The sequence below is a fragment of the Festucalex cinctus genome, chromosome 7 (genome assembly GCF_051991245.1).
Source record: "Festucalex cinctus isolate MCC-2025b chromosome 7, RoL_Fcin_1.0, whole genome shotgun sequence".
NCBI classification, from domain to species: domain Eukaryota; kingdom Metazoa; phylum Chordata; class Actinopteri; order Syngnathiformes; family Syngnathidae; genus Festucalex; species Festucalex cinctus.
This window is the reverse complement of record NC_135417.1, coordinates 21,286,619-21,310,296: the sequence shown is the minus strand read 5'-3', so window position 1 is coordinate 21,310,296 and position 23,678 is coordinate 21,286,619. Positions and strand designations below refer to the sequence as shown.

Here is a 23,678-nt window from a genome sequence, read left to right as displayed (position 1 = left end):
AAATGTGATGGGAAGAAGAAATGATCAAATTAATGCCACTGAAAGGCCAAACACGATTCACCATTTTCAAGCCATTTGGATCATGCGTTTCACACTAATTGATGCATATAATACAGCGACTTGGTAATGAAGTCCCAGTCGTCATGGTAACATAAGCCTGTTGGCCCCAGAGAACGGGGTGGCTAATTTACACCAACAATAGAGGTTCCACTGCAAGAGTAAATATTGAACAAATTGCATCACTACCCAAACCCAAAATAAACCCACTGAAATATTTGAGAAGGGATTCTCATTTCTGTTCCATGACCTTACGATTCATAAATACACATAAACAGTAAAAATAGCATAGCAAGTCATCTATTGTCCAGCTCACGAGTAGCGATGTGTACTGGAGATCAATATTAGCAGACAAGAAAGTAGGTCGACATCTTCAGACTCACTGCTTTTTGTTTTTTTTTATTTTTTTTATTTTTTTTGCAGGGCCAAGAAAAGTAGCAAGACTCATGGACTTGACAGAAGCAAAGTCTGAAACGTTGATCGCACAAGCTCCTCATGTTATTTGCGGTTGTAATGACAACTGTTGTCATGTGACATAATTTCCACATTGTGACTTTTGAAGACTTACACATAAAAGTTATCAGATGAAGTAAATTACGATAACCTTAATAAATGTCTCCGTCACTGTAAAAAGCATCAATTCTGTTCCAATGTGTCTGACCTTGAAGAATTAAATTAAACATTTGTGACATTTTAAATTATAATATATTGTGTTTTGACTTTAATAATCAAATTGATTCAAAGTCAACAACAATGATGCAAGTACGCTGTATTTCAAGAATATCCAACACTGTTGCACAGTGAAAGGTGCCCGGTGATGTTTAATTTGGGATTCAACCAAAAATTGAATGGCAAAATATACATTAGTGCCTCTGATGGTTTTCACAATGGAAAATTGGTTAGATTTAAAACGCTTTTAAATCCAGGTTAAAAACTTTTTGCTTTTTTTTCCTCATACCTTTTATGAAGGACTTTTAAACAGCTTTAATTAATCATGTTTTTTTTTCTCCTTCTTAATTATTATTATTACAGTATCATTATTTTAAACTTCCTTATGCTAAATGTTTTTACATTTTTCTGTATGTTCTTTTAGTAAATTTTGTAACCTGCTTTTATTTTCTCTTTGCTCTGAATGTTGTTAACTACTGTGGTTGTTGATGCTTATGTGTTGTGTGTTATGTAAAGCACATTGAGTTGCCTTGTTTATGAAATGTGCAATACAAATAAACTTGCCTTGCCTAGAGTGCTGCAAGTGCAAAATGCTGTTTAAAGTGACAACTCTGATCATTTGGGGGAACACAGTAACCATATAAAAGCAATGTTTTTTTCTTTCTTTCTTTCTTTCTTTCTTTCTTTCTTTCTTTCTTTCTTTCTTTCTTTCTTTCTTTCTTTCTTTCTAACTCATACCAACTGCATGGCAATGGCATGGGATGTGCCCAGCTTGCATAACAATGTGTTTCAAACTTCAGACAGCACAGCCGGAAAACTGCTCAACATCAAAAATACCAGTGTGCTGAAAAAGGTGCAGAAACACGAAAATGAAGAGTTGTATGGATTTTTGTCAGCTGAGCTGGCATGACTCCTTGATTGTATTGTTGAATAGACGGTACATCACAATTATTTTTGTTTCTGTTTCTTTTTGAGTCTCAGAAATGTTTCCTGTGCTGCCTTTCATTTCATTCTTAAAAGACTTTAGCCAGCACAATTCAGATCAGGTTTGATTAATCATGTTGGCTGTACAGTACTAAAGCAATCTATGTGCATAACACCCACAGGCAAATTTTATGTATTTATTTATTTACTCACTCACTTACTTACTTATTTACTTGTTTAGCATTTATTTATCTTGGTAAGGCTATTGAGATGAGATTCTCATTTTCACCTGGCCGCAGACAACAAAAGTAATGAAGGTTTTGCCATTTTGCACTTGCAAACCTTTAGTAAATCAGGCGCTTAATGTATTTATCAAGTTCTTGAGCTGTTTCTGGCTTTTTACAATACATATACAAAAATAATAGAAAAAAAATAACAATGAAAAATTAATGCTTTACGCTTCCTTTTTACACCAGAGGGTAAAATTATTATTATTATTATTATTATTATTATTATTATTATTATTATTATTATTATTATTATTATTATTATTATTATTATTATTATTACTACTACTACTACTACTACTACTACTACTGCCAAGAAAAGTACCTCTAAATATAGTGAATTATTATTATCATTATTATTATTATTATTATTATTATTATTATTATTATTATTATTATTGTTCAGTTAGGAAACACACTCATGTGTAATATTTGAATATGTGCTGCATATATTAGCATTATTACACACACGCATGATCGCCCACATCACATGTGTAGCCAACTACACTGTCTGCAAGTGGGGCTCTTGCAGTTTACCTGTACAAATGCACTTTGCCTCATCACATGAACAGACCCCAGTGAGTCAATGTGTGCTTCCACAATGTCAAGTCCTGCTTGCACCTCAACCGCCCTGATTTTAATGGTAAATGGGGGCAGCCATTTTGATTGGCTGGGAGTCGGCTGCATTCCATCCCATAACGGCGCAAATGCACCTTTAAAGCCAAATTCTACCTGTACAAAGTCTAGTAGAATACCAAAAAGAAATAAAATTCCACCCATGCGCAGTTTGACTGCACTTTTGCACTATACTTGCACTGGGCACTAAAATAGGGCCTTATGTCTGTATTAGCAATCTCTCTGTCAGGCAGTAGCAATAAAGCAGATGTTTATTGGGGGAAAAAATGACAGCTATAAAAATAAACAAATTCCACTGACCCATAATTGAATATCATTGAATTAAAAGCCAAATTCAATTACTCAATTAGTCCAGTGGACTTTGTTTTATGATGCTATTTTCTAACAGCTCTGGCCTCATGGCCTTGTTTTTTTTTGTTTTTTTTTTCCATTTCGGAAAAGCTCCAACTGGCTGTGTGTGTGGAATTACACCCCGGGATCCAAGCAGGGCAGGCGCACAGAAAAGAAAACAGCTGTCAGACAATGAATTACTGTTCTGTGACCAGACAAGTGCTTCTCTGAGGATTGGATGAGGAAGCTGGAAGTGTGTAAAGAATCACACACATGGACACACACTTTGTCACGTGCACGTATGTAGACATATTGCTCCTACACTACACACCTGAATAAAGTGCATTCAAAGGTAATCCACTTTTCTTATCATGCCTAACCTATCGTGCAATCGCTATTAAGTGACATTGTTGAGCAGCGCAGTCCAAACTAAGCTTAGCAGACTTCCCACTGTATATAAACACTATAACGATTTTCCAAAAATGCTTTTCTTTTTCTGGCGAGGGCCGGGGAAGGTCTGCACATGCAGCTCACTTTGGCAGAAGTGTGGCTCAGCAGTACAAACAGTGCACATCCTCAGACTGACCCCTGTGAACCGAGCCGGCGGCTCCACACACTGATCCCGGAGCCCGCAGATCTCAATGCAGCCTCTCACACACGACTGTGAGCGACTCGAGCTCACTGGCTTGTCAACACAGAAAAGCCTCTTTCAGGAACCTGCGCCGGAGTGTACTGGATCAAAAAATATTTGTCCAATAAAAGCGTTCATATCAGCTAAATTTGGATACTTTACAATGTTACTGTTGAGCAAGAATTATTAGAACGGCTATTCGACAACACTTTATTTTCAGACGGATACCAATACGAGTACTCTCTTTCGTCATCACCAGTACAGATACCGAGTACCAATTCCACTAGTACTTTTTATACATAAAATTACCCCAAAAATAATGACAGATAATTTTAAAGAAAGACCGACATACCCCAATGTAGCATTTTTCCTTAAAATTGCATGGAATTAATGCCAATTTTCTGTTCGAATTTCTCGTTCCTGATCTTAAAATGGCCACTGGCACGAGTAGGCCGGGTAGCGCGATACCGATGCCTGTATCGGTAGGCCTACGCGCCCATCCCTAATGAGAAGAGAATTACAATTTTCAAGGTCATTCGTCATTTTTTTTTTTTTAGCATAACCCATTCACATTAGACTTTGTGCCAATGCAGTGGCATTCCTAAGCAACTTGACACCCTAGGCAGGATTTCTGGTAGTGCCCCCCCAGAATGTGCACAACTTATTAGACAAACCACAAACCCGACCAACCACAAAATATTCATCATAAACTCACACAGGGAACACGGTAACTTCACGTCTCTGGAATTTTAAAACCGCAGTTGTAGTGCAAAATTGATAATGTAGTAATTGTACTTCAATAAATCTCTGTATGGGATAATGAGAGCCTAGCAAAAAACAAACTTAATTGTTTGCATCAACCGTTCAGAGTATTATCGGGACTTGCATAAGTTAGGTTTACATTTCACAAGAATTGTTTTTTCTTGTGTGCTTTGCTTTCATTTCATTGTTGATGGTTCTGATGATGCAGACCAATCTGAGTAGCACTCAGTACCTTATGAGAGAACATTTATATTCACATTCTTACTGATGAAATCTGCATTTAGAGCATCTCCCACACTTATTTTATACTTATTGGTACAACCGTATGTCACACAGTGGTATTTTCCCTGTAGAGGAGGAAAATAACATGGAAGGTATCCTGCAGAAAAGTTAACTTACTGTAGGCAGCCTTCACTTTTCTCTACAGTATGAGCAGCCCAGTTTATTTATTACGTCCTGCTGTATCAACCCGCGAATCCACCTGATAGTCTGACCGTGATCTTTTTTTTTTAAGCTTTGAGGCAGGACAGCATAGTAGCGTTTTCATTTCATTTTCTGAACTAAAGAGCTATGGTTGTACACGCATGTGGGTCAGCTAGCATCGGGCTAGGTAGCATCACGTTTACAGCCGGCGACTTGAATGACGTATGTGCGCCAAGGAAGTAACCATTAGATTTTCACAAGTCTGAGGTCCACATCATATCCACATCAAGGGTTTCTAAAGTCCATCCCGGAGGCCATTTGTTGGCCCACTACACATAGTAAGCAAATTGAACACAGCACAAGGTTGCAACGATATTAAAATGAAACAAAACCAAAAAAGACAGCACATTGCTTTTTTAAAATTAAATTTAAAAAAAACCTAAAGTTGCAAGACATCTCATCTTTTATTTGTAATTATTTCTAAAATATTCAAAGTTAAAATAAAAAAAGATGTCACACTTTTTAAAGTAAATTTGAATGTTACAAGGTATTACGCTATTGCTTTACTTGAATATATTTTAAGTTGACTGTCACAATATCCACAAATCCATCACATTTTTAACACTACAACTGATTTGTTTTGTTTGTTTGTTTTTTGTTTTGTCACCGGCAATGCCAAGCTAACATTTTGATAGTTTTTTTTTTTTTTTAAATAAGTGTAAATGCTCAATATATGTTACCACAGCTAATTGATTTTAATTTTAACTTGTTTCACAAACACATTGTGAGTTGACAACACTCTTAGTTCCACTTTTGTGGATATAACATCAGTCGGAAAATTTTGAACATTCCTGTCTAACATCATCCTTTAAAGACAAGAAAGCAGGCTAACTACCAAACTGATCCAAAAACTAAGAGTCCACAATTACTACGTTAGCCTAATGAAGCAAATTAGCTCCAGCTTCATGTTCTATGTTGAGAAATTGCTGTTTTGCTTTTCAGCAAGCTTTTTTTGTTTTTTTTTTAATGAACATGCTGAAAAAGACACCTGGTTTATTACTCCCTCGTGAATAATAAAATGTTTCTAACCGAGACCCAAGTAGTGTCTTCCTCCGCTACGGAGTCAATCTGTGTGTGAGCTCATCACCAAATAATGCTGGATGGCGCATCTACACTCCTAAAACAGAGATTGGAGATGAGTTAAAAGTTTTCCACCCTTCAGATAAACATGAGATAGTTGCAAGACTCACTGGTGTTATTGGGTGCATGCAATACGTCAATATAAAAACAGTGATATATTTTGACTAGAATGCTTGTCATTTAGTCACATTATACAAGCAGGCTTATGGCAAACACGGGAGCAGTGTTAGACTTTCTCTGAGGTTCCACAGCCGTGTGTGTGTTTGAACCAGGAGGCATTCTCATAATTGAAATGCCCCCCCCCCAAAAAAAAAAGTGACTTCCTGGAAGGGACATAATGACTGTCTATTGTCTCAATAAATGGTTTCCAGCTCAGCATTATTTGGATGGAACGTCACTAATTTGAAATTGCAACTTTGAAATTGAAATTGGCACATTTACAACCCATGAAGTAAACACTATAATTCTCCGCATGCTGTTAACTGGCTGCAATGAGCATCGCATGTCGAGCTGCCCAAAACACTATATTTTCAAAATAGCTGAGCATTAACACCACACATCATATAAACCAAAAGGCTTATTTTGGAACTTTTGTGGGAAGCTGTGCATGCAATATAGTCAACCCAATTTTAAAAAAAACAAAAAAACAAAAAACGTTTTTGTAATGTTTAACTGGCCCCATTGGTCTGCCAGTCATATGCATATAGTGCCTCTTAATGCTACATTCAGACCAACAGTGGGGGAGGCGTTCCCGGCGCACGATTGCATTATAGTCAATGGACTTCGTGCAGGTGGGTGCGATGGCGGCGCGTTTGGGACTGTTTCCGGTGAGCATTTTGCTACTTCGCCCATTTCGTCAGTGTTGGCTGAATTGAACTTTTGGCGCCATCGCGTCAGCGCCTGCCAATCTGTGTCGAGATAGTCCATGTCACCAAATACTCCACACAGTACACAAAACACACGAAGCAATTGTGTGCAGAATGTGTAGCATAGCAATGGAGGATAGCTTGATCTTAGCGGTTTGCAGGCACCCGGAACTGTACGACACGGCGATGTACGTGTACCGAGACCGGGCCAAAAAGGAGATTGCTTGGAGGAAGAAGTGTGGAGGTCGGCTTCTCTGAGGAGTTTGTTTGTTTAATTGTCGAAGTGTGAAGCAAGCTATCAATGCTACAATAAAGTTAGCACCACCTGCCGAAGCGGAAATCCCTCCTCTTCCTCTGTTGTGGCGTGGAGAGAAACAAATTTAATTGAGAGCCCCACGAACAAACACACGCGAGACCAGCGTAGTGTCGCGATATTTTCGGTTCGGTCTGAAGGTAGCATGAGGTTTTACTTTTCCCACTTCCATGGCCTGTCTGATTCTGGAACCAAATTCTGCTCTTCACGTTACAAATCTGATGTCGAGTCAAAGGTTTGTAGCACAGCCTGTTTCACTACCCCTGTCCTGTCCTACTTATCCTATTACAATTATCTAAAATTTCACTTCACAACCATAGGGGGCGCCCTGTAAATTTTGACCCAGAAGCACTTGGAGAACCGTATCTTACAACTCTTAAAATGTCAAGGAAAGATGTCTCAATGCAACCTTTAACCCACCTTTAGCATAGTTACTCCTGACCAGCGTTGCCAGGTGGGAAATATAGGATTATTGTACCATAGACTCAGAATTATCTAATTTTGATGGAAATTATCGTACACCAAATAACCAAAATACACTGATTTGCGACAGTCAAATATAGTCGTTCTTGTGTTTAAAAGTGCTCACCGCTCACAGGCCCTCAGGGCTTCATTGCGGGTTAACGTCACTAATCTGCATATATTACTGGATAGGTGGTTTGAGTCTTGCGCGATTTCCTGTTTGGGAGCATCTCCTGGGGGCGGGCACTTACCATTCAGCCAATCAATGCATAGACGTCACTCATTTCTCATGCTCAGCAAAGCGCAATTGGCTGGTATTATGTCACATGAGAACAGATGCCTTCAGGGTTCGCAAAAAAACTCTGGCCATTTCAGTTTTGCCAGCAATAATACGAAATGGTCAAATTATCGTACATTTGCCATTTTTAGGATTATTGATCGTACATCGTACATAGGATCAAATTACTGTTCAAACCTGGCAACACTGCTCCTGACCAACTTTACGAAAGGATGTTACCCATAATCCTTTATGGTGTAAAGCAACAGGGCACTGACGAAGTTTACAGACAGAAAACAGAGAAGTTACTGAAAAACAATAAGTTACAATCTTAACATTTGACACCATCATAATAGTTATTTCCATAATTCAACATTTACGCCATATGAAAAAATGACAACTTCACAAGTGAATTTCCACGTCATTCTTAAGTGATTCTTGTGCTTTTTGTATTAAAATACTTGACAATGTGATCTGTTAGAGTAGTTCCCCAATGCCCTACTTGCATAGTAGTACAAGTTGTACGACTTACATAAGATAAAGCCTGTAACCTCATTGACACTAATCTCTGAGACCAGATCACCTCCCAGCCTCGCCCTCCCCACGCCTTCTCCACACTCCCACCTCAAAGTGCGTATTCGTCTTCTAGTTTCACCTTTCACCTCATCATGCTCCCTCAAATGGTTTTATCACAATTGATACGATCAGGGAGGACTCCATAAATCATGAGACAAGAGCAGGAAAGAGTTGACCTCATCCTTGTTCTCTCTTGCCACATTGACACCTGCTTTCAGCCTCTTTGTTTCTGTGTCATCTTTTGTGTTGATGTACAGGTTCAACTTTAGTTCATCTCAGACTAACAGACACAAGATATCCCAAAGGGATGAATAAAGTCAAGTCTAAGTCTATTTCCACAACAATTGGAAGATTGGCATTACTTGGCTTATTCAAAGGACTGAAGTATTTCAATATTTTGGTAGCGTGAGGATTATAGTAGTTATTACAAATTCACCCACTAAATTCAAGACCAGATGAACTCAAACTTGGTTTTGATATCAGCTGTCTTTTTGGCATCTGCTTGCAATTTGGTGCCTGGTGGTGGTGAGCAGAGAGCCAAAACAGAAACTTTATTTCAAACTCAAGAGTTGACGGTCGTTGAATGAAGGGCTTCACAGCACATATTTCACACTGCACACATGGTTCAATATTAGCTTTACCAGAATAGAATCATGTTGTCATTTCCCAAAACTGTAGGATGATGTTCACAAGTGAAGCAATGTGAAGTGGATTTCATACTGAAACAGGACCAGTATTGTGTACACCTGCACAAGCTAGTGAATCAAGCCTTTAATTAGATGTTTTCTGCCATGGTGTTGCCATTTAAGGATTTGATAAACCTTTTATAGCGCAATCTAATTCTGTTTGTTGTGAATATGGTTGCTTAAATGGGAGAGATTGCACTAAAAATATTCACAAATACATTTCATAAATATGTTATTTTCACGTGTTTTTGAGATCAACAAATATATCCAGGATTTTCATGTGTATACATTTATCATGCCTTCAGTTTTGCTTGTGAGTTGTCGAATGTGCGTTTGTGGATCGGTGGTCATGTGTATTTATTTTTGAGACAAGCCTCACTCTACTTTTAGCTATTCACACACACAGGTCCTCAGATATTCACTTTTACAGGCATATTCCTCCTCCGTCCACAGGGAGGCAGTGTTACTGTCTCCAAGAGTGTCCCGTTTATCATTTACAAATTGAAATTGAAAAACAAAACAAGCCTTTATCTGACCTTCCAATATATGTTTATTTAACACAAGTCAGGAAGCAAAATGCGACTCTAAGTTGTTTCCCTCGAAATTATGCTACCTTGACAGGAAGACATTCTTCGACTGATGATTTGTCTTCTTCTACACCACAAAAGCAGCAATGACTAAAAAGGAACAGAAGAAGTCTTCTGGGTGAAACTGTGGTGTTGTTTTCAGTCAACAGTAAGTGGCAAAATGGCCGCCCCATAAGATTGATAAAAACGAGTTGATTTTGCTGATTTATTCATATTCTACAAATGCAATATTAATCAGAATACAGTACAGTTTTTAGACGAGTAGGGCTGCATAGAACATATTGTAAAAAAAAAAAAAAAAAAATTGGGGGTAGACTTCCCCTTTAAAAAAAATAATAACAATTAGAAATAAACCCAAATGGCATCATATCACCACCATCTTAAAATAATTGTTATTTTATAATATAACAAGTTATTTTTTGCAAAAATTATTATTATTCGCCTAAATCATCTCCTCATAATGAAAATGGTTCAATTATGTTGTGTTTCCTGAAAAAATCTGAAAAAATGATTTATTTATTTTAAGAAGGTGTCAATATTAAAGACAACCTATTTGGGAAATACATAGAAGATTAAATGATAACAAATACAAATGACAAACATACTGCAAAAAAATAAAAAATAAAAAAGCCCCAGGGTCATCATTGACCCTATTTATGCATCTAAGGATTATCCCTTAAATGTTAATAGATTGAAAATATCATCCAACTGGATTTTATTTACACTTGGCTTCATCCTGTCTGCGTTTTCTTAAGACTCTCCCTCAACGCGAAACAAAAATTATGTAAGTATCGAAATCCTAATTACTGAGACTAGACAGCACATTTAAAAATCCCGAGCGGAACTTTGCCGGTCCAAACCCAGCCGTCGGTATGGTAAAGCCACCCTCCAAACTCCGGCGTCTCCATAAAAACTTTCATCTGGAAAATATTTTTCACTCCAGCTGGGAGGAAAAAGGATGAGAAATCCCAAGAAGAAGGTCACTCTCCAACCCCATGCAGTGGAAAAGACATCAGAGAATAGCCCAGACAATCAGGAAGGACAAACTGGAGGATAAATGAAAAGTATCTAAGCTATGCAGCAATGTTGTTTACTCAAAGGTAAAAGAGATAATTATACAGGGATTCACTCTGTGGTCTGTTTCAGCTCTCACACTCCTCCTGCCAGTTCTTAGATGCACGTCAGTGTGGTCTTTCACAACTCAGACAACTGGAAAGTTAAAATCACTGCTCCCTCAAATTAGGCTTTTATTGTTTGATGCTCCATCTCAAATTAAGGAGTTTGGATTCAGGCCCTCTGGTGCTGCTTTTTTCTACATACAGTAAGGCCGACTTTGGAATTTACCACAAATGAGAAGTGCTAATGTAGGAATGAGTAAGGAAGGTTGTGCTTGCAAGTTGCAGACAAAAATTGTAGGGACAAATAAAAAGTCCTCTTTCTTTTCTTGTCTAGTGAAAGTGTTACTCGTCCCACTTAAGATTTTAAGGGAAATCCCCATTATGGCTTTCACACCTGTCAGCCAGCACAGAAATGTGAGCGCAAGGAAGCTTTTCTTTTTCAGAGAATTATAAAATCTAGGACATAACATAATCGCATGCATTTGAAAGTTGTTAGAGAAGCCAAGCCTTTATAAAGCAAAACCATAATAAGTGATGGGAGACAATGTGGCCTTTTCTTTGCCATTTGAAAGTTGCATTTTTCCTATACTGGAAAACTATTATAATGCTGTATTTGAGCCAATACGGTGCGGCCTTAAAAGTCCTGTGACCTTGCAAGACCTCAGGAAAGATAAACTTCTGGCATGTGTAGTATTTTTTATTTTCTTTGGACTTTTGTTGCTTTTTGCAACACTAAATGACAAGCACAGACTCATCATTAACACCTGGAACAAACCACTGGCACTGGTTAAGCTGTAGTTTTTAAGTTAAGTTTAAATTTACAGTGCCTCTTTTCAAGTTGTACGAATATTTCAAGTTAGAAGAATATTCAAAGTTAGTAAATGCAAATCACCTTCACATTCCATACTCATGATTTTATAACACTAAGGGCTCCGTTTTCGTGAGTGGCATAAATTCTGCACCGCCGATGACACAACCTGGGCAGAGGTGGGTTAGACTTGATGTTGGTAATTTTGTAGATGAGCCCAGGCCAGGGGATCTAGAGAGAGGTTGATTCATATTCAGTATTTATGGATGAAATACAGTATATCAGGATGCTATATAAAAAGACAGCGCTGAATGCTTTATAGCACATAAACTGGACTATTAAGAATGCCATAAAGTAATGTAACAGGTGCGGGGACTGGGAAAATTTGCTCCAAGCCATGTACGATTGGTTTCTGTTTGAAAATGACTGGTCAACCTAAGCCCGTCTGCTACGAGTGTTACGGCTCAGGGAAATAACTAATGCGCTTAAGTGGCAATGATAATGACCTTATCATTTCGACTATTTATAGCACTGTGTCATATGTTGAATCTCTTGCGCATACTGAACTTTTTTTTTAAACTTAATCTAGGACAAATTGTCATGTGATATGTCAGCTGTAATATAAAGAGTTTATTTCAATCTGCCAGCCAACCATCAGCCAGTTGGTCCATACGGGCCTGACCTGATTGTCAATGCACTGCTGTTAGTCTATGACACTATTAAAATGGAGAACTTGATCAGCAGGCAGAGATAGTTATTGTTAAAGAGCATAAAAGTCTTTTTTTTCTTTTCTTTTTTTTCTGTGGATGCAAATCCCCTCGCATTCAGCTTCAGATTTGTCTGGCAGTTGCCGGCTACTGCTGGATGAGTTTTTGGTTGGGCCTGCTGGGCCCAACAGGCCCTCGCAGCAGGGAACCCATCGGAAAAAAAAGAAAGAAAAAAAAAAGCTGCTGAATGGCAGAGTCAGTGAAAAGAGACACTCTTGACAGAGACACTTCTTGTTTTTGGTGAACAAAGTTTGGATGCATTTAGGGTTGGTTTCTTCCTGAATTCCATGCACACCACAGCTATCTTTCAGCCTCATAAAAACATAAATATATGCTTGGCTCCACTGGCAAGCGGCCTATCTCTCCCCTCACATGTGACCTCAAACCCTAAAGGATTGATCATGCAGTGAACGAATGAACAGTGAAAGAAAGAAATACATTGTTATTGCCTTATTACAATATTTTAGTTTTAATAAGTCTCAACTCAACTTTCCAAATAAGAAAGTGAATCGAGAATGAGTCGGATCATTTTGAATGGAAATGTGTGTTTTATTTATGCACATGTTAATTAAGGACATATGCGTCATACCTTGAGTTTTGCTTGAATTGTATTTTGACTTGCGCTTCCATAAAATACCCGTTTACAAAGATATGAAAAGGTAAAAAATTGTTTGCTCTGTGACTAAGGGTGATTTCATGGATTAATCATCCGTCAGATGCGGGGCTGACAAATAGACTATCACTCACAATTCACTCACATCATCGGGAAATTTAAATGTGTCATTCAATCAACCTTATATACTGTACATGATTTAGGGAGAGTGGAAGGAAGTCGCTGTATACCTAGAGACCTCACTCAAGCACAGAGAAAAATGCTTAAAAAAAAAAAAAAATCTTCTTTCAACTTTAGTAATGATGATTCCTTTCCTTACACCAGCAAGTTGGGATGGGATATTGAGCAATAGGTAATATAATAGTGCCCGTAGACAGTATTTTATTTTGAAATTACTTGGTCAGAACCATCAAAAAGCCCAAAACGGGTCATAATACTGCCTACGGGTTACATAAAGATGGGCAAGTACCGATACAAGGTGTCAGTTCTGGGCCAATACTCAGTATCGCTTTGAGTGACGACTTTGAGTATTTGTATTTGTACCTTTGTGGGGGCAAAACTCATACATCTGCAGCATTAAGTAAGTAATGGCGCTTTTCAACCGTACCGGTTCCACATCGAAACGGCAATTTTTGTGACCGGATGTTAGTGTCTCCACGGGACTTCTTTCGGGTCCGAGCCGTTCCGTTGTAACCGCTGTTTATAACCCTTTCGGCAGTGGTTCTGCTGCGCTGGGCGTACGGGGACTAGTGACTATCTGTCGTCTGATTGGCCAACAGCAATGCCGCAAACAACGCCGTGGCACACGCCCATTTCCTTGTTTTAAGCGAGAAGAGGAAGAGGCGCCCGCCGGTCTTCGTCAAAGTCATAAAAATACAGTATATACAATAAATATAATAATGTTTTACAACAATGTTGAACTATATTTACAATTTAAAAGGTAAATGTGGATGGATTTGTAATGTTTGTGGTTTTAAAAAAAAATCTCGAGTGCACAACGACGACTGGTCGTGTGTTCCCATTCACTTGAATGAGAGCTCCAGCAGCAGAGCTCTCCATTCAGAAATAGTTTCGCGAGCCGGTCGTGAAAAAAACATTAGATACAATAAATATAATAATGTTTACAACAACGTTGAACTATATTTACAATTTAAAAGGTACCTTGTCCATGTCACGTTCTTGCTGCATCCTGTTCATTGTGGGTTCCTTTTTGGCTTGTTTTGGACTTTTGGGTTTTTGTATACAGCAAAATAACTGTTTGACTTTTTATTTTTTGTAATTAAACTTTTTTTTTTCTTTTTTTTTCTTTCTTTTAAGCACGTTCCTGGGTCACCTCCTGCTTCCTTGCTTTTGGAATCACCGTCAGAGCAAACCCTGACAGAAACACTGACATAAATTCTTCCTAAGAGCTAAAAGACTGAGAACTTGTGTCAGAGAAAATAAAATGTGATTTATTTTCCCCTTTACAACTTAAAATGGATCTATAGTCACGATCTTATCAGACACTTTTGATAGAACACTGACTAGCAGAACATAATGTAAATCCACTTTAACTTAAAATATGGGCTTTTTACTATGTTTTAATTTTTTTTGTTTCTTCTGTCTATTCTCTAACTTAATCTTCAACTTCCGGTAATCATGTTACAATCTGCAAATGAATGCAAATGGAAATCTGTTTAAACGTAATAAAGCCATTTGTTCAATTTGTTGAGTATTGTGACAGTTTAAAAAATGGATAACCTGACAGTGGACAACACCAAACACATCAATTCAACGTATAATGACGGGAATAGATTTATCTAACAATTCAAATAATTGTCAGATGACATTCATGGGACCCCGCTGGAGATGCAACAGAATAGTGCCTCTATTGTACAGGCCTGTCCAGACTTTAAGACTGATGGTACGATATCCCATAGATTTGTTTGGTGAATTCCTAAAGAAATTCCACATCTCTGCAATAGGGTCAGCCAGTGAGTGCAGTAGCAGATGGATTGTCAGTGGTGGCTGCTACAAGGATCCTTTTGAGACACTTGGGGGAAAAAATAAAATCATCTCACCAGTAGCTCATTGCAATTGCAGTTTTCAAACTCGGATTCTGTCTCGGATCATTGTCTCATCATCTATATGATATTATGGGAATTGAGGCTAACTTTTTTTATTTATTTATTTTTTAATTCGGTGAATATGACATGATTTCAGTTAATGAGTTGAAAGAGTCAAAGTCCGGACATGAGACATCAGTCTGATTTTCATATATTTTATTGATGAAAACCGTTAAATTTGGACTCATTGGACACACAACATAACATAGCAAAAAGCTATTGAGAACATACATCCATATAAGTCCAATCACAGATATTAAAGCGCTGCAACATACGCAGTCTCTGATACATGTATATATACACATTAAAAAAAAAAACACTCATAAAAAATGCACATATAAGACAAGGATCTTTATCTTCATTTTCAATGTGTGTTGTGTAAAAGACTGCGTCATGATGAACATGTTTGAGCTATACAGGACAATGCCGCAACCCACAATCTCTAATTGAAAGGCACAATCACTAACGCGACAGGCAGACTGGAGCTAGCAAGCTCGTCTGTTGGCAACACATCACTGAGTAAAAAAAAAAGAAAAAAAAAAGCAATACAATGCCTGCACAATCCAAAGTTTAACCATCAAAGACAATCTCTGGCAAGAAGAAAGAAATGCAAAATTGCATTTGACAAGATGACAAATACTTTGACTTATGGCAGTTTGGCTTGACTCTGCTCTTCAAAAGATTGACGATTCACTTTTTATACATCACAGCAGAAAAATCTGCAGCATAAGTGAACTTGCAAAGCTGGAGCATGTATTCATATATGTACAACGCTGTTTTATAATGTGAAACATTCACGACATTAAATAAGCAGCCAGCGACACTACAATTGGAACATCTTTCAACTTAAACATCTGTCGTAATCTTCCCTTTTAATGTTTTATTTTCCCCCTTTAAAAAAAAATAAATCTGAAGGTAAAAGTGGCACAATGGTTTTGGTCTCCCGAATAAAAAAGAAAAGAAGAAGCACTGTCATTAAATTGTGATGCAGTTTGCACAGTGACGCATGGTAGCCCTAGAGATAAACCCCATCACCAGCTGCACCCATCTCTCCAGATTGATTCCCTCCTGCTACATTTCCTTCTCCCTCAGGTTTTTTCTGTCTCCCGTTCTTTTGCTGCCATTGAAAACAACAAACAACCTACAATGCTACACATCCATTTTCTATACCCAAACCAATGGCTTTTATCAATGTACATGCTACAACAGTGGCTCACCAATGTATTTGGCAGCACGTTTTTTGTTTTTTTTTTCTTCAAGAGAGCGTCTGCAGAGGCAGAGCTAGCTGGAGCGCTTGAGCAGCAGCTGAGGAATTCCCTGTCAGGGTGCTACAGCAAATAGTGTCTCATCATCTGAGGTGTCACGGCAAATATTCTTCAAGCAGCAGCTCCGTCTGACTCCCTCCCGACACAGCCTTTGCTCTCTTTCCGTCGCTTTGTAGCACCGCCAAGGAGTAGGTTGTCATTGCTGTCGGTTTGTTTTAGGTAAGCACTACAGAAAACGCTACCGACAGTACGTCATTTTTGTTGAACAGACAAAACGCTTGTCCACTATCTATTGATTATAAAGATAACGTCAAATAGGAATGGAATTATTGCACATCCTGAACATCTAGGATGGCTTTATGTGCATATTAGCGTATGCTATCAAAGTGGCTATTGACCTCTGACCTGCGTGAACTCTTACCGACAAAAGATCATCCTTTTCCTTAAAAAAAAACATACAGATAATCTTTAGTTGAGGTTTTCTGATAATACGACTCTTTTCAAGTACTCTCGTTTGTGTCAAATCAGCATTCAAGTGGGATGCATGATAAATGACCATTGAAAAGTACACTTAATTGTAATACTGTAAATAGAATCTGTGCACATTTTGCTGCTACTTTCATGCAAAAACACCAGCAATGCTCACAATCTGTCTCACACGTTCGCAAGCCTTCCTGCTACTGTTGTCTTGTGTGCTGCACTAAAAATGTCAATTCACACAATAAACGGTCCGCTCTTTCTTTTTTTATGCCCGTTGAAAGGCGATAGGCACTTAAAACACACATGTTCACATATACAATTAGACAGAGATTATACTTAATCCCCCCCATTAAAAAAAACAGGATTTTAAAGGGAAATCAGCACAAAAATGTTCTTAACAAAACATGTCACTTGCTGGTGACTGGAAAATGACATCACAGCTGCTCAGGGCTCAGCTAACGACCAATCACAGCTCACCTGTTTTCTATTCGCAAGCTGAGCCATGATTGCCCAACCTGAGCAACTGTGATGTCATTTTCAGGTGGCAGGAAATTTCAAAATGCCCGCCCCCTGAGAGAAATAAAAACAGGTGGATTTTGCTGCTTCATTCATAATCTACGAATGCAAGATTAATCAGAATACCGTGTTTGGACTTGCGGGGCTGCAGAAAATACTTTATTGTTTAATGGAATCTTTGGTCTGTAACAACCTTATTTACATTAAAATGCAAAAGAGATGCTGGTTGAATACCAAAAGTGATTCAAATAGCAGCTTCCTCACTACAGCTGACATAGAGCTTTATTGTGCTCTATTGGTGATTTTATTTTTAATACACTTTTAATATTTTATAAAGACAAAGTTGGCATTTCAAGAAACGGGAGATATTCACATTAACTGAAAGTCAACTGTTTTGTTATTTTACTCATCATTCATACTCAATGTATGAACAAAAATACAAGCTTTGATGCAAAACATTACAAAAAAAAAAAAAAAAAAGACTCCCTTTGCTGTCAGTTTGTGGTGGCAACTGCGCTCCTGTTCAAACAAGTCAACCTCCTCCTTTTCCTTCTTCTTCTTCTTCTTCTTCTTCTTCTTCTTCTTCTTCTCTACTCTGGGTTGGCTCAGTTACAGGGCAGCCAGGTGGAGTAGGCAGGCTGCTGGCAGGCAAACACCGGCTGTACCTGCGCTATGTAGTAGTTACTGAAGTTACCGTCTGCCACGTAAGGAGCAGGTTGGTAGTAACAGGTGACGTTGGCCACGTTGGGGATGACGTTCTGCTCGGCCAGAACGCGCACCGCCAGCATGGCTATCAGCCCTAAGGTCTGTCGCCGCTCGTGTCCCATGAGGCACACCGTGCTCTCGTTCACCACCCCGTGAAGCGTCATCAGGTAGTCGTACTTGCGGTCCTCCAGGCCCACAAAGTGGTTTTGAAGGTAGGACTCCAGCTTGCGCCGCTGCTCGCCGATGTCAGGGAAGTCGATGAAGAAGCGGGAGCACATGTAACGCTGCAGCGACTTCATCTCCGACTCCGACGCGGCCTGGAAGCCCCTCACCAGCAGGTGACAGTACTTCAGCAGGCCGCCACCCCGGATCTCCTCCGGGTTGCGGGTGCAGATGATCTTGTGACGTAGGTGATCCAGGGCCTCGCCGAAGTCGCCGTACACGCTCTCGCCCATAATGGTAGGGTGGAAAGTTGCGGTCATGGCGTTCTCGGAGCACTCATAGAAGAGCAGCAGGGAGTCCAGCTTGATTTGGAAAGAGTCCACGCTGAACTCGAACTGCCGCCGAAGAGAGTCCACGAACTTCAGCTCCACATTCTTGCCTCGATTGTTGGAGAGGGAGATGAGACTCCAGCGGTCCGAGTCGTTACACACCTTCACCATCTTCTGAACGTACGCTTCCTGCGAGAGGCCAAACATGACAAACATATGATAGCGAACGATGCTTGAAATATTGTAATAAGGAGTATTCAAATATAAGGATGCTGTTTCAAAGTTAAGTTTTGGCTCTACAGAAATGTTGACATTAAAGTTCCTATTCTGAACCTGATAATTACAAGCAAAGACTGTGCTGGGATATGAGATCTGTAGCTGACTGAGCTCAGGTTACCTTCCAAATTGGTTTAACTCAATCCTCTTAGGCATCCTTTACTATCACCAAACTAATCTAATTGCACATTAAGTGTGAGCACAATGACCGTTAACTCAAAATGACACAAATGCAATTAAATGTCGCCACATCTAAAGGAAACGTACAGTAATTCCAAAGGGATTGTTACCTTTAACGTTAAATGGGTAATCCTCTCTTTATTCACACAGTCGGGTAAAAAGTCCAGGAGACAGTCCAGAACAATGTCCTTCACTATCTGGAAGTCCCTTTCTCCTTTCATATCTGCGCAAAATATGAGATCGAGGTCCTTGAAACCCAGTCCGCTGTCTTCGTGCAGTATGTGGCTGGCTGCAGAGCCGTTTAATCGAACGTCCCGGACGTGGATTTGGTTCTCCTCCATCCTGCTGCGCACCACTTTGACGATGTGTCGGGGCTGCATCTCCAGCGTGGGGAAGTTGCCCCGTCCGTGGATCGGGATGGTCTCCGTCAGGATGGCGTCCAGACGCTGCACATGCTCCCAGCTCAGCACACTGACGCTGCCGCCTTCCGTTTCACAAAGGCGGCCGTGGGTAGTGCTGCTGTCGCTCTCTGACATGTTGATGCAGGAAAAGTCCCGAGTTCTTTAATTTAAAAACAAGTGCCAAGGTGGGAGCAAATGCGTATTTACGCACGGATTCTGTTTCGTGGGGGAACTTCAACGTCATGTAAATCGAACCTCAGCATGTCAAAAAATAAATAAAATTAACTTGATGTGAGGAGGAAAAAAACAAAAATAGTATAGAATTACGCAACAAGTGAGTTTCGAAATCCCAGAGGAACAGCTGCAGACTTGACGGTTGCTCTGAGGAAGTGCAGCAGCCAGTCAAGAAGACAAACGCATGGAAACTTTGCGCTTCACAAACGCTCACTCCAGCGCTGCTGCGAATGCGTCCGAGACGCGCACACCACAGTCTTTGAAGGTGCTGCATGATCCAGGAGGTGGTTGCTTTTCCGGCTCCATCGCTCAAGGCACGCCTATGATTTGATGAATTTGCATGAAGAAGCGGCTCCTCGATTCACAGTTTGGCACAGTCCTCCCTCTGACAATCAACCCCGCGCAAGAAGCTTTTGGGCGTCTTTACGCGTTTTTAATTTCTTCCCCCACTTCCAACACGTGCGCGTACGAGGTCCAACTTGCCTTCCTCAAGTCTATTTAATGCCATATATTATTCCACTGGTGGGGAAGTTAGCTGTTACCTGCCCACTTCACAGGCTGGAAGAGCCAGGGTGCCCCACCCACCACAGCAAATCGATCTGCAGCACATCATATTGACACACATTAGTAAACTGTTGCCTAATTAAAAATCATAATCAGCTCTAACAATATATGCCTTTAATTTTAAAGGCACCGAATTTTGCTCAAAATTATCACTTCCTCCCCTGAGATCACTTTAGGTGTTCCCGGAATTGCAATTCCTTCAACCAAAATGTGGGCAGAGGAATTGGAGGGTGGGGTGAATATAAAATATAGGAGCTGCACATGCACATCACAGCGGGGTTAAACTAAACATTGAACCCACAAATGTTGCCATATCGCCTCCTATAGGCAGTGCTGTGTCTTAACATAAAAATGTACAGGTATTTGATAGACAGAGAGGCAGACAGACAGACAATGTCCGTTTTAGGGTCGTGAACCAGCTCTGTCAGGGCTGGGCAGCTATATATGGCCGCATAAAGCTCTGCGTCACTAACAGCCACTCAGATCTCTAAAAGCCTGATTATCCCATTTACTTAACTTTGGTGCCATACAGAGGCTGCTGTTACTCTCCCAAGCTAGGACGACAGTCACATCATCCTGCTATATTCTTTGTTAGTATGGGCGGGGTGGGGACAAGGTATCAGGTTCAATCCTAGGCCTGGCTGAACCTTTCTGTGTGTAGTCAGTGGTTCTCCACCTTGTTGTTGGAGGTACTGAACCCCACCAGTTTCCTACGCGCATTCTCCGAAGCCTGCTTAACAGAAAAAAAAAAAAAAAAAAGTCCCCCCACCCCCCTTCAAATTCAATAAATACTGTAGGTAGCAAGGTTAGCACTGATAGGTCAAATGATGATTTTTGACCGCCGAACCCCTGAGATTGACTCACCAAACCTTGGGTTTGATTGAACCCAGGTTAACTCATTCACTCCCATTAATTTTCACTGAAGCAACCCCCCCTTCGCTCCTGGCTGTTTTACTGGATTTTGACTGATGTTGCAAGGCCCACAGACTATTGTGTTCTATTGCGATAAAGACATGGAACCTATCAAAAGAAAGAATAATGTCTTTTCTTTCATCAGGAAAAAAAAAATATTTCTATCTGTTTCCGTTTTGCAGCAATTAGCATTAGAATATAGCTAAGTTTCATTATTCACAAATCTGCTTAGAATTGTGGGGAAACAACGTGTTTGTTGTATATGCTGCTGCCATCTGCTGGTCGTTTTTGTAATTACATTTTTTTTCACCCATTCTAACCAGTTGAAAGGCTGCATCAAAGCCTTCTGTTTGCTCTAGCATTTAAAACAAAACAAACAAACAAACAAACATATAAATACGTCTTTGGGGCACTTAATACATATAAAATATAACGTATTTATGTTTTTGGGGGGCAAATAAGTTACGAAACACTGCTCTAAATTGAATGGTTGTCTCTGTACCTCAGGCCCATCATGACTCACAGCAATGCTAATACCTCGTATTAGCATTGGTATTTGGACATTTACTATGGTGTCATGTACTTCTGTGCAAACAAACTGTTGTATGTCATTTGAACTAGGCATAGTGATTGAGAAAAGAGAGGAAGAGGTTATGTGAGATAAATTGCTTCAAAGAAGACTGAACCCACAACAACTGCAACTTACATTTCAACTGGATGAGTTTAAGTTGATTTAAAAAACAAATAAAAAGGAACAAAAAACAAACAAACAAAAAAAAACATGTAATTTCAGACAGTGTTATATTCATCATTGCTCAGGAAATGAAAAACAAATCAACTTTTTTTGTGGCAGATAGGCTATATATGTCATGTTGCTGGGCTCTCAGTGTGTTTTCCTTGTCTCACAGTGCCTGATTAATGAGAGGGGCGTGTCCCCTGCACCACACCTGCAGTGCATCACCTATTAGGCCTTCATAAGGACTGGGACTCCTTGCAGCCACTGTCGGGTCGTTGCGCCGTCTGCTCACAGCCATCGGCTAGTGTTTCTACTGTTTTTTGCCTTCGCTAATTATTATAGTCCAAGATTCTCGATTTTCATCTACGTAAGTTTTGCTACGTCTCTTTTTGTTCCCACTTTTATGTGCCGTGTTTCATAGCTATAGTAAGTTGTTGCTTTCTTGTGTTTGCGGTTTGTAGCTTTCGGGTCTTTTTGTGTTGTGTTAATTTCCTTCCTTGCAATTTGCAAGCACCTTTTGTTAACCTTTTTCCTGGCTGTGTCCAGCGCTTTATGTTCATATTCACGTGTTTTGGTGAATAAAACCTCTCGCTTACTCCTCTGTGTTCTGTGATTCTGGGATCCACTCTCCGGTCGCACCGGAACCTTAACAATATAATGATGGAACCGCAACCAGTGGTCAATTAAGGTCTGCAGTGGTCACTTTTCTGCCACACAGAAGTATATGCTGGTCCCTATATTGTTTCCAAACATTATGAAACAGTCAATTTCGATGATTCCTCCACCCCGGTTCTTTTTCAAATTACCCATTTTACTTTTCTTTGCTTTCTTTCACCACATGCATCAGATAGAAGTCACACAATTTTGAAATTGCATTCCCCACCTGGAAACGTACATGGAACTATTAATCAGCCACAATGGACAGTTGAGCAACTTAGTCAATGTCTTTCACATGTGTGGACAAATGCTTGCTATGAATTGGATTTGTTCCCTTGATTTCATAAAGCAGTAGGCCACTGAACGGTAAAATGGAAGTCATCAAAAACAGGGACATCATATGTCATATACACATAAAACACATTTTGATGAACATCCTATGTTGGAGGCTCAGCCCAATGAAAAATTTGAATGGAATTATGTCACTCAAGGAAATGGTAGGAAGTATGAAAAGGATGTACAACGTTCCCCACTGGAATATGTTAATGTCTTTCCCTGTCATGGGTGAATTGTGGCCAATACTGCAGATTATTCAATATTGGCCTTCAATTGTATGCCAGTGAATTGTCACGCACACGCGTTGGGACGCATAACAACGGCCTCTGATGACACATTCAGTAATTTAACAATATTATGCTTGAAATTGGTTCAGACTGGTGACCAGTCCAGGGTGTACCCCACCATTGTGGTTATAGTTGGGTGACACTGACAGTTTCCAACGTAACCCCTCTCAAATAACATTAAGTTGACCAAACTATGCACCTATAAACATTTGAAATTATTTTAATCATTTATATATGACGCAGTGCAGTACAATATCACTGCCTACTACCAACCAATATCTTGTGGAACACAGTAGCAAAAACAAGTGGGCCCAATTGCAGGCAGGAGAAGCTGTCAATGTAGGCAGGACAAAACAAATGTTTTTTATTACCACGCAAATCAAATTTGCTGGAGTCCTAAAAACAAAACAAAACCCTGAAAGTGCAAATCCAAATCAGAAAAGTATAATGTGATAAAAACAACAACGACCACAACAAGGATTTGACAAATATAAAGACAGCGGAAGCTAAATACACACAGACTAGCAACAGAACGAGTAACAGCTGAACACGACACAGTGGGAATGGTGTCGAGCAGGGGTGTCAAACTCAGCTTAGCTCA

The 23,678-nt window shown here is 39.6% G+C and overlaps 1 protein-coding gene across 1 annotated transcript; it reads right to left on the bottom strand.

Moving 5' to 3' along the window:
- Positions 1–15,172: 15,172 nt before the first annotated feature.
- On the bottom strand, positions 15,173–20,122 carry tent5aa (terminal nucleotidyltransferase 5Aa). The gene is made up of 2 exons (XM_077528182.1): positions 19,061–20,122; positions 15,173–18,683 (listed from the first exon to the last, which is right to left on the bottom strand). The coding sequence occupies exons 1-2, from the start codon at positions 19,484–19,486 to the stop codon at positions 17,904–17,906; spliced, it is 1,206 nt and encodes a 401-aa protein (XP_077384308.1). The 5' UTR covers positions 19,487–20,122; the 3' UTR covers positions 15,173–17,903.
- Positions 20,123–23,678: the final 3,556 nt, after the last annotated feature.

Excerpts from the sequence above, each read along its gene's own strand:
- tent5aa (XM_077528182.1), bottom strand. The coding sequence starts at position 19,486 with ATGTCAGAGAGCGACAGCAGCACTACCCACGGCCGCCTTTGTGAAACG. Across the intron at positions 18,684-19,060 it reads TTACCCATTTAACGTTAAAG|GAAGCGTACGTTCAGAAGAT; the intron begins GTAACAATCCCT and ends GGCCTCTCGCAG.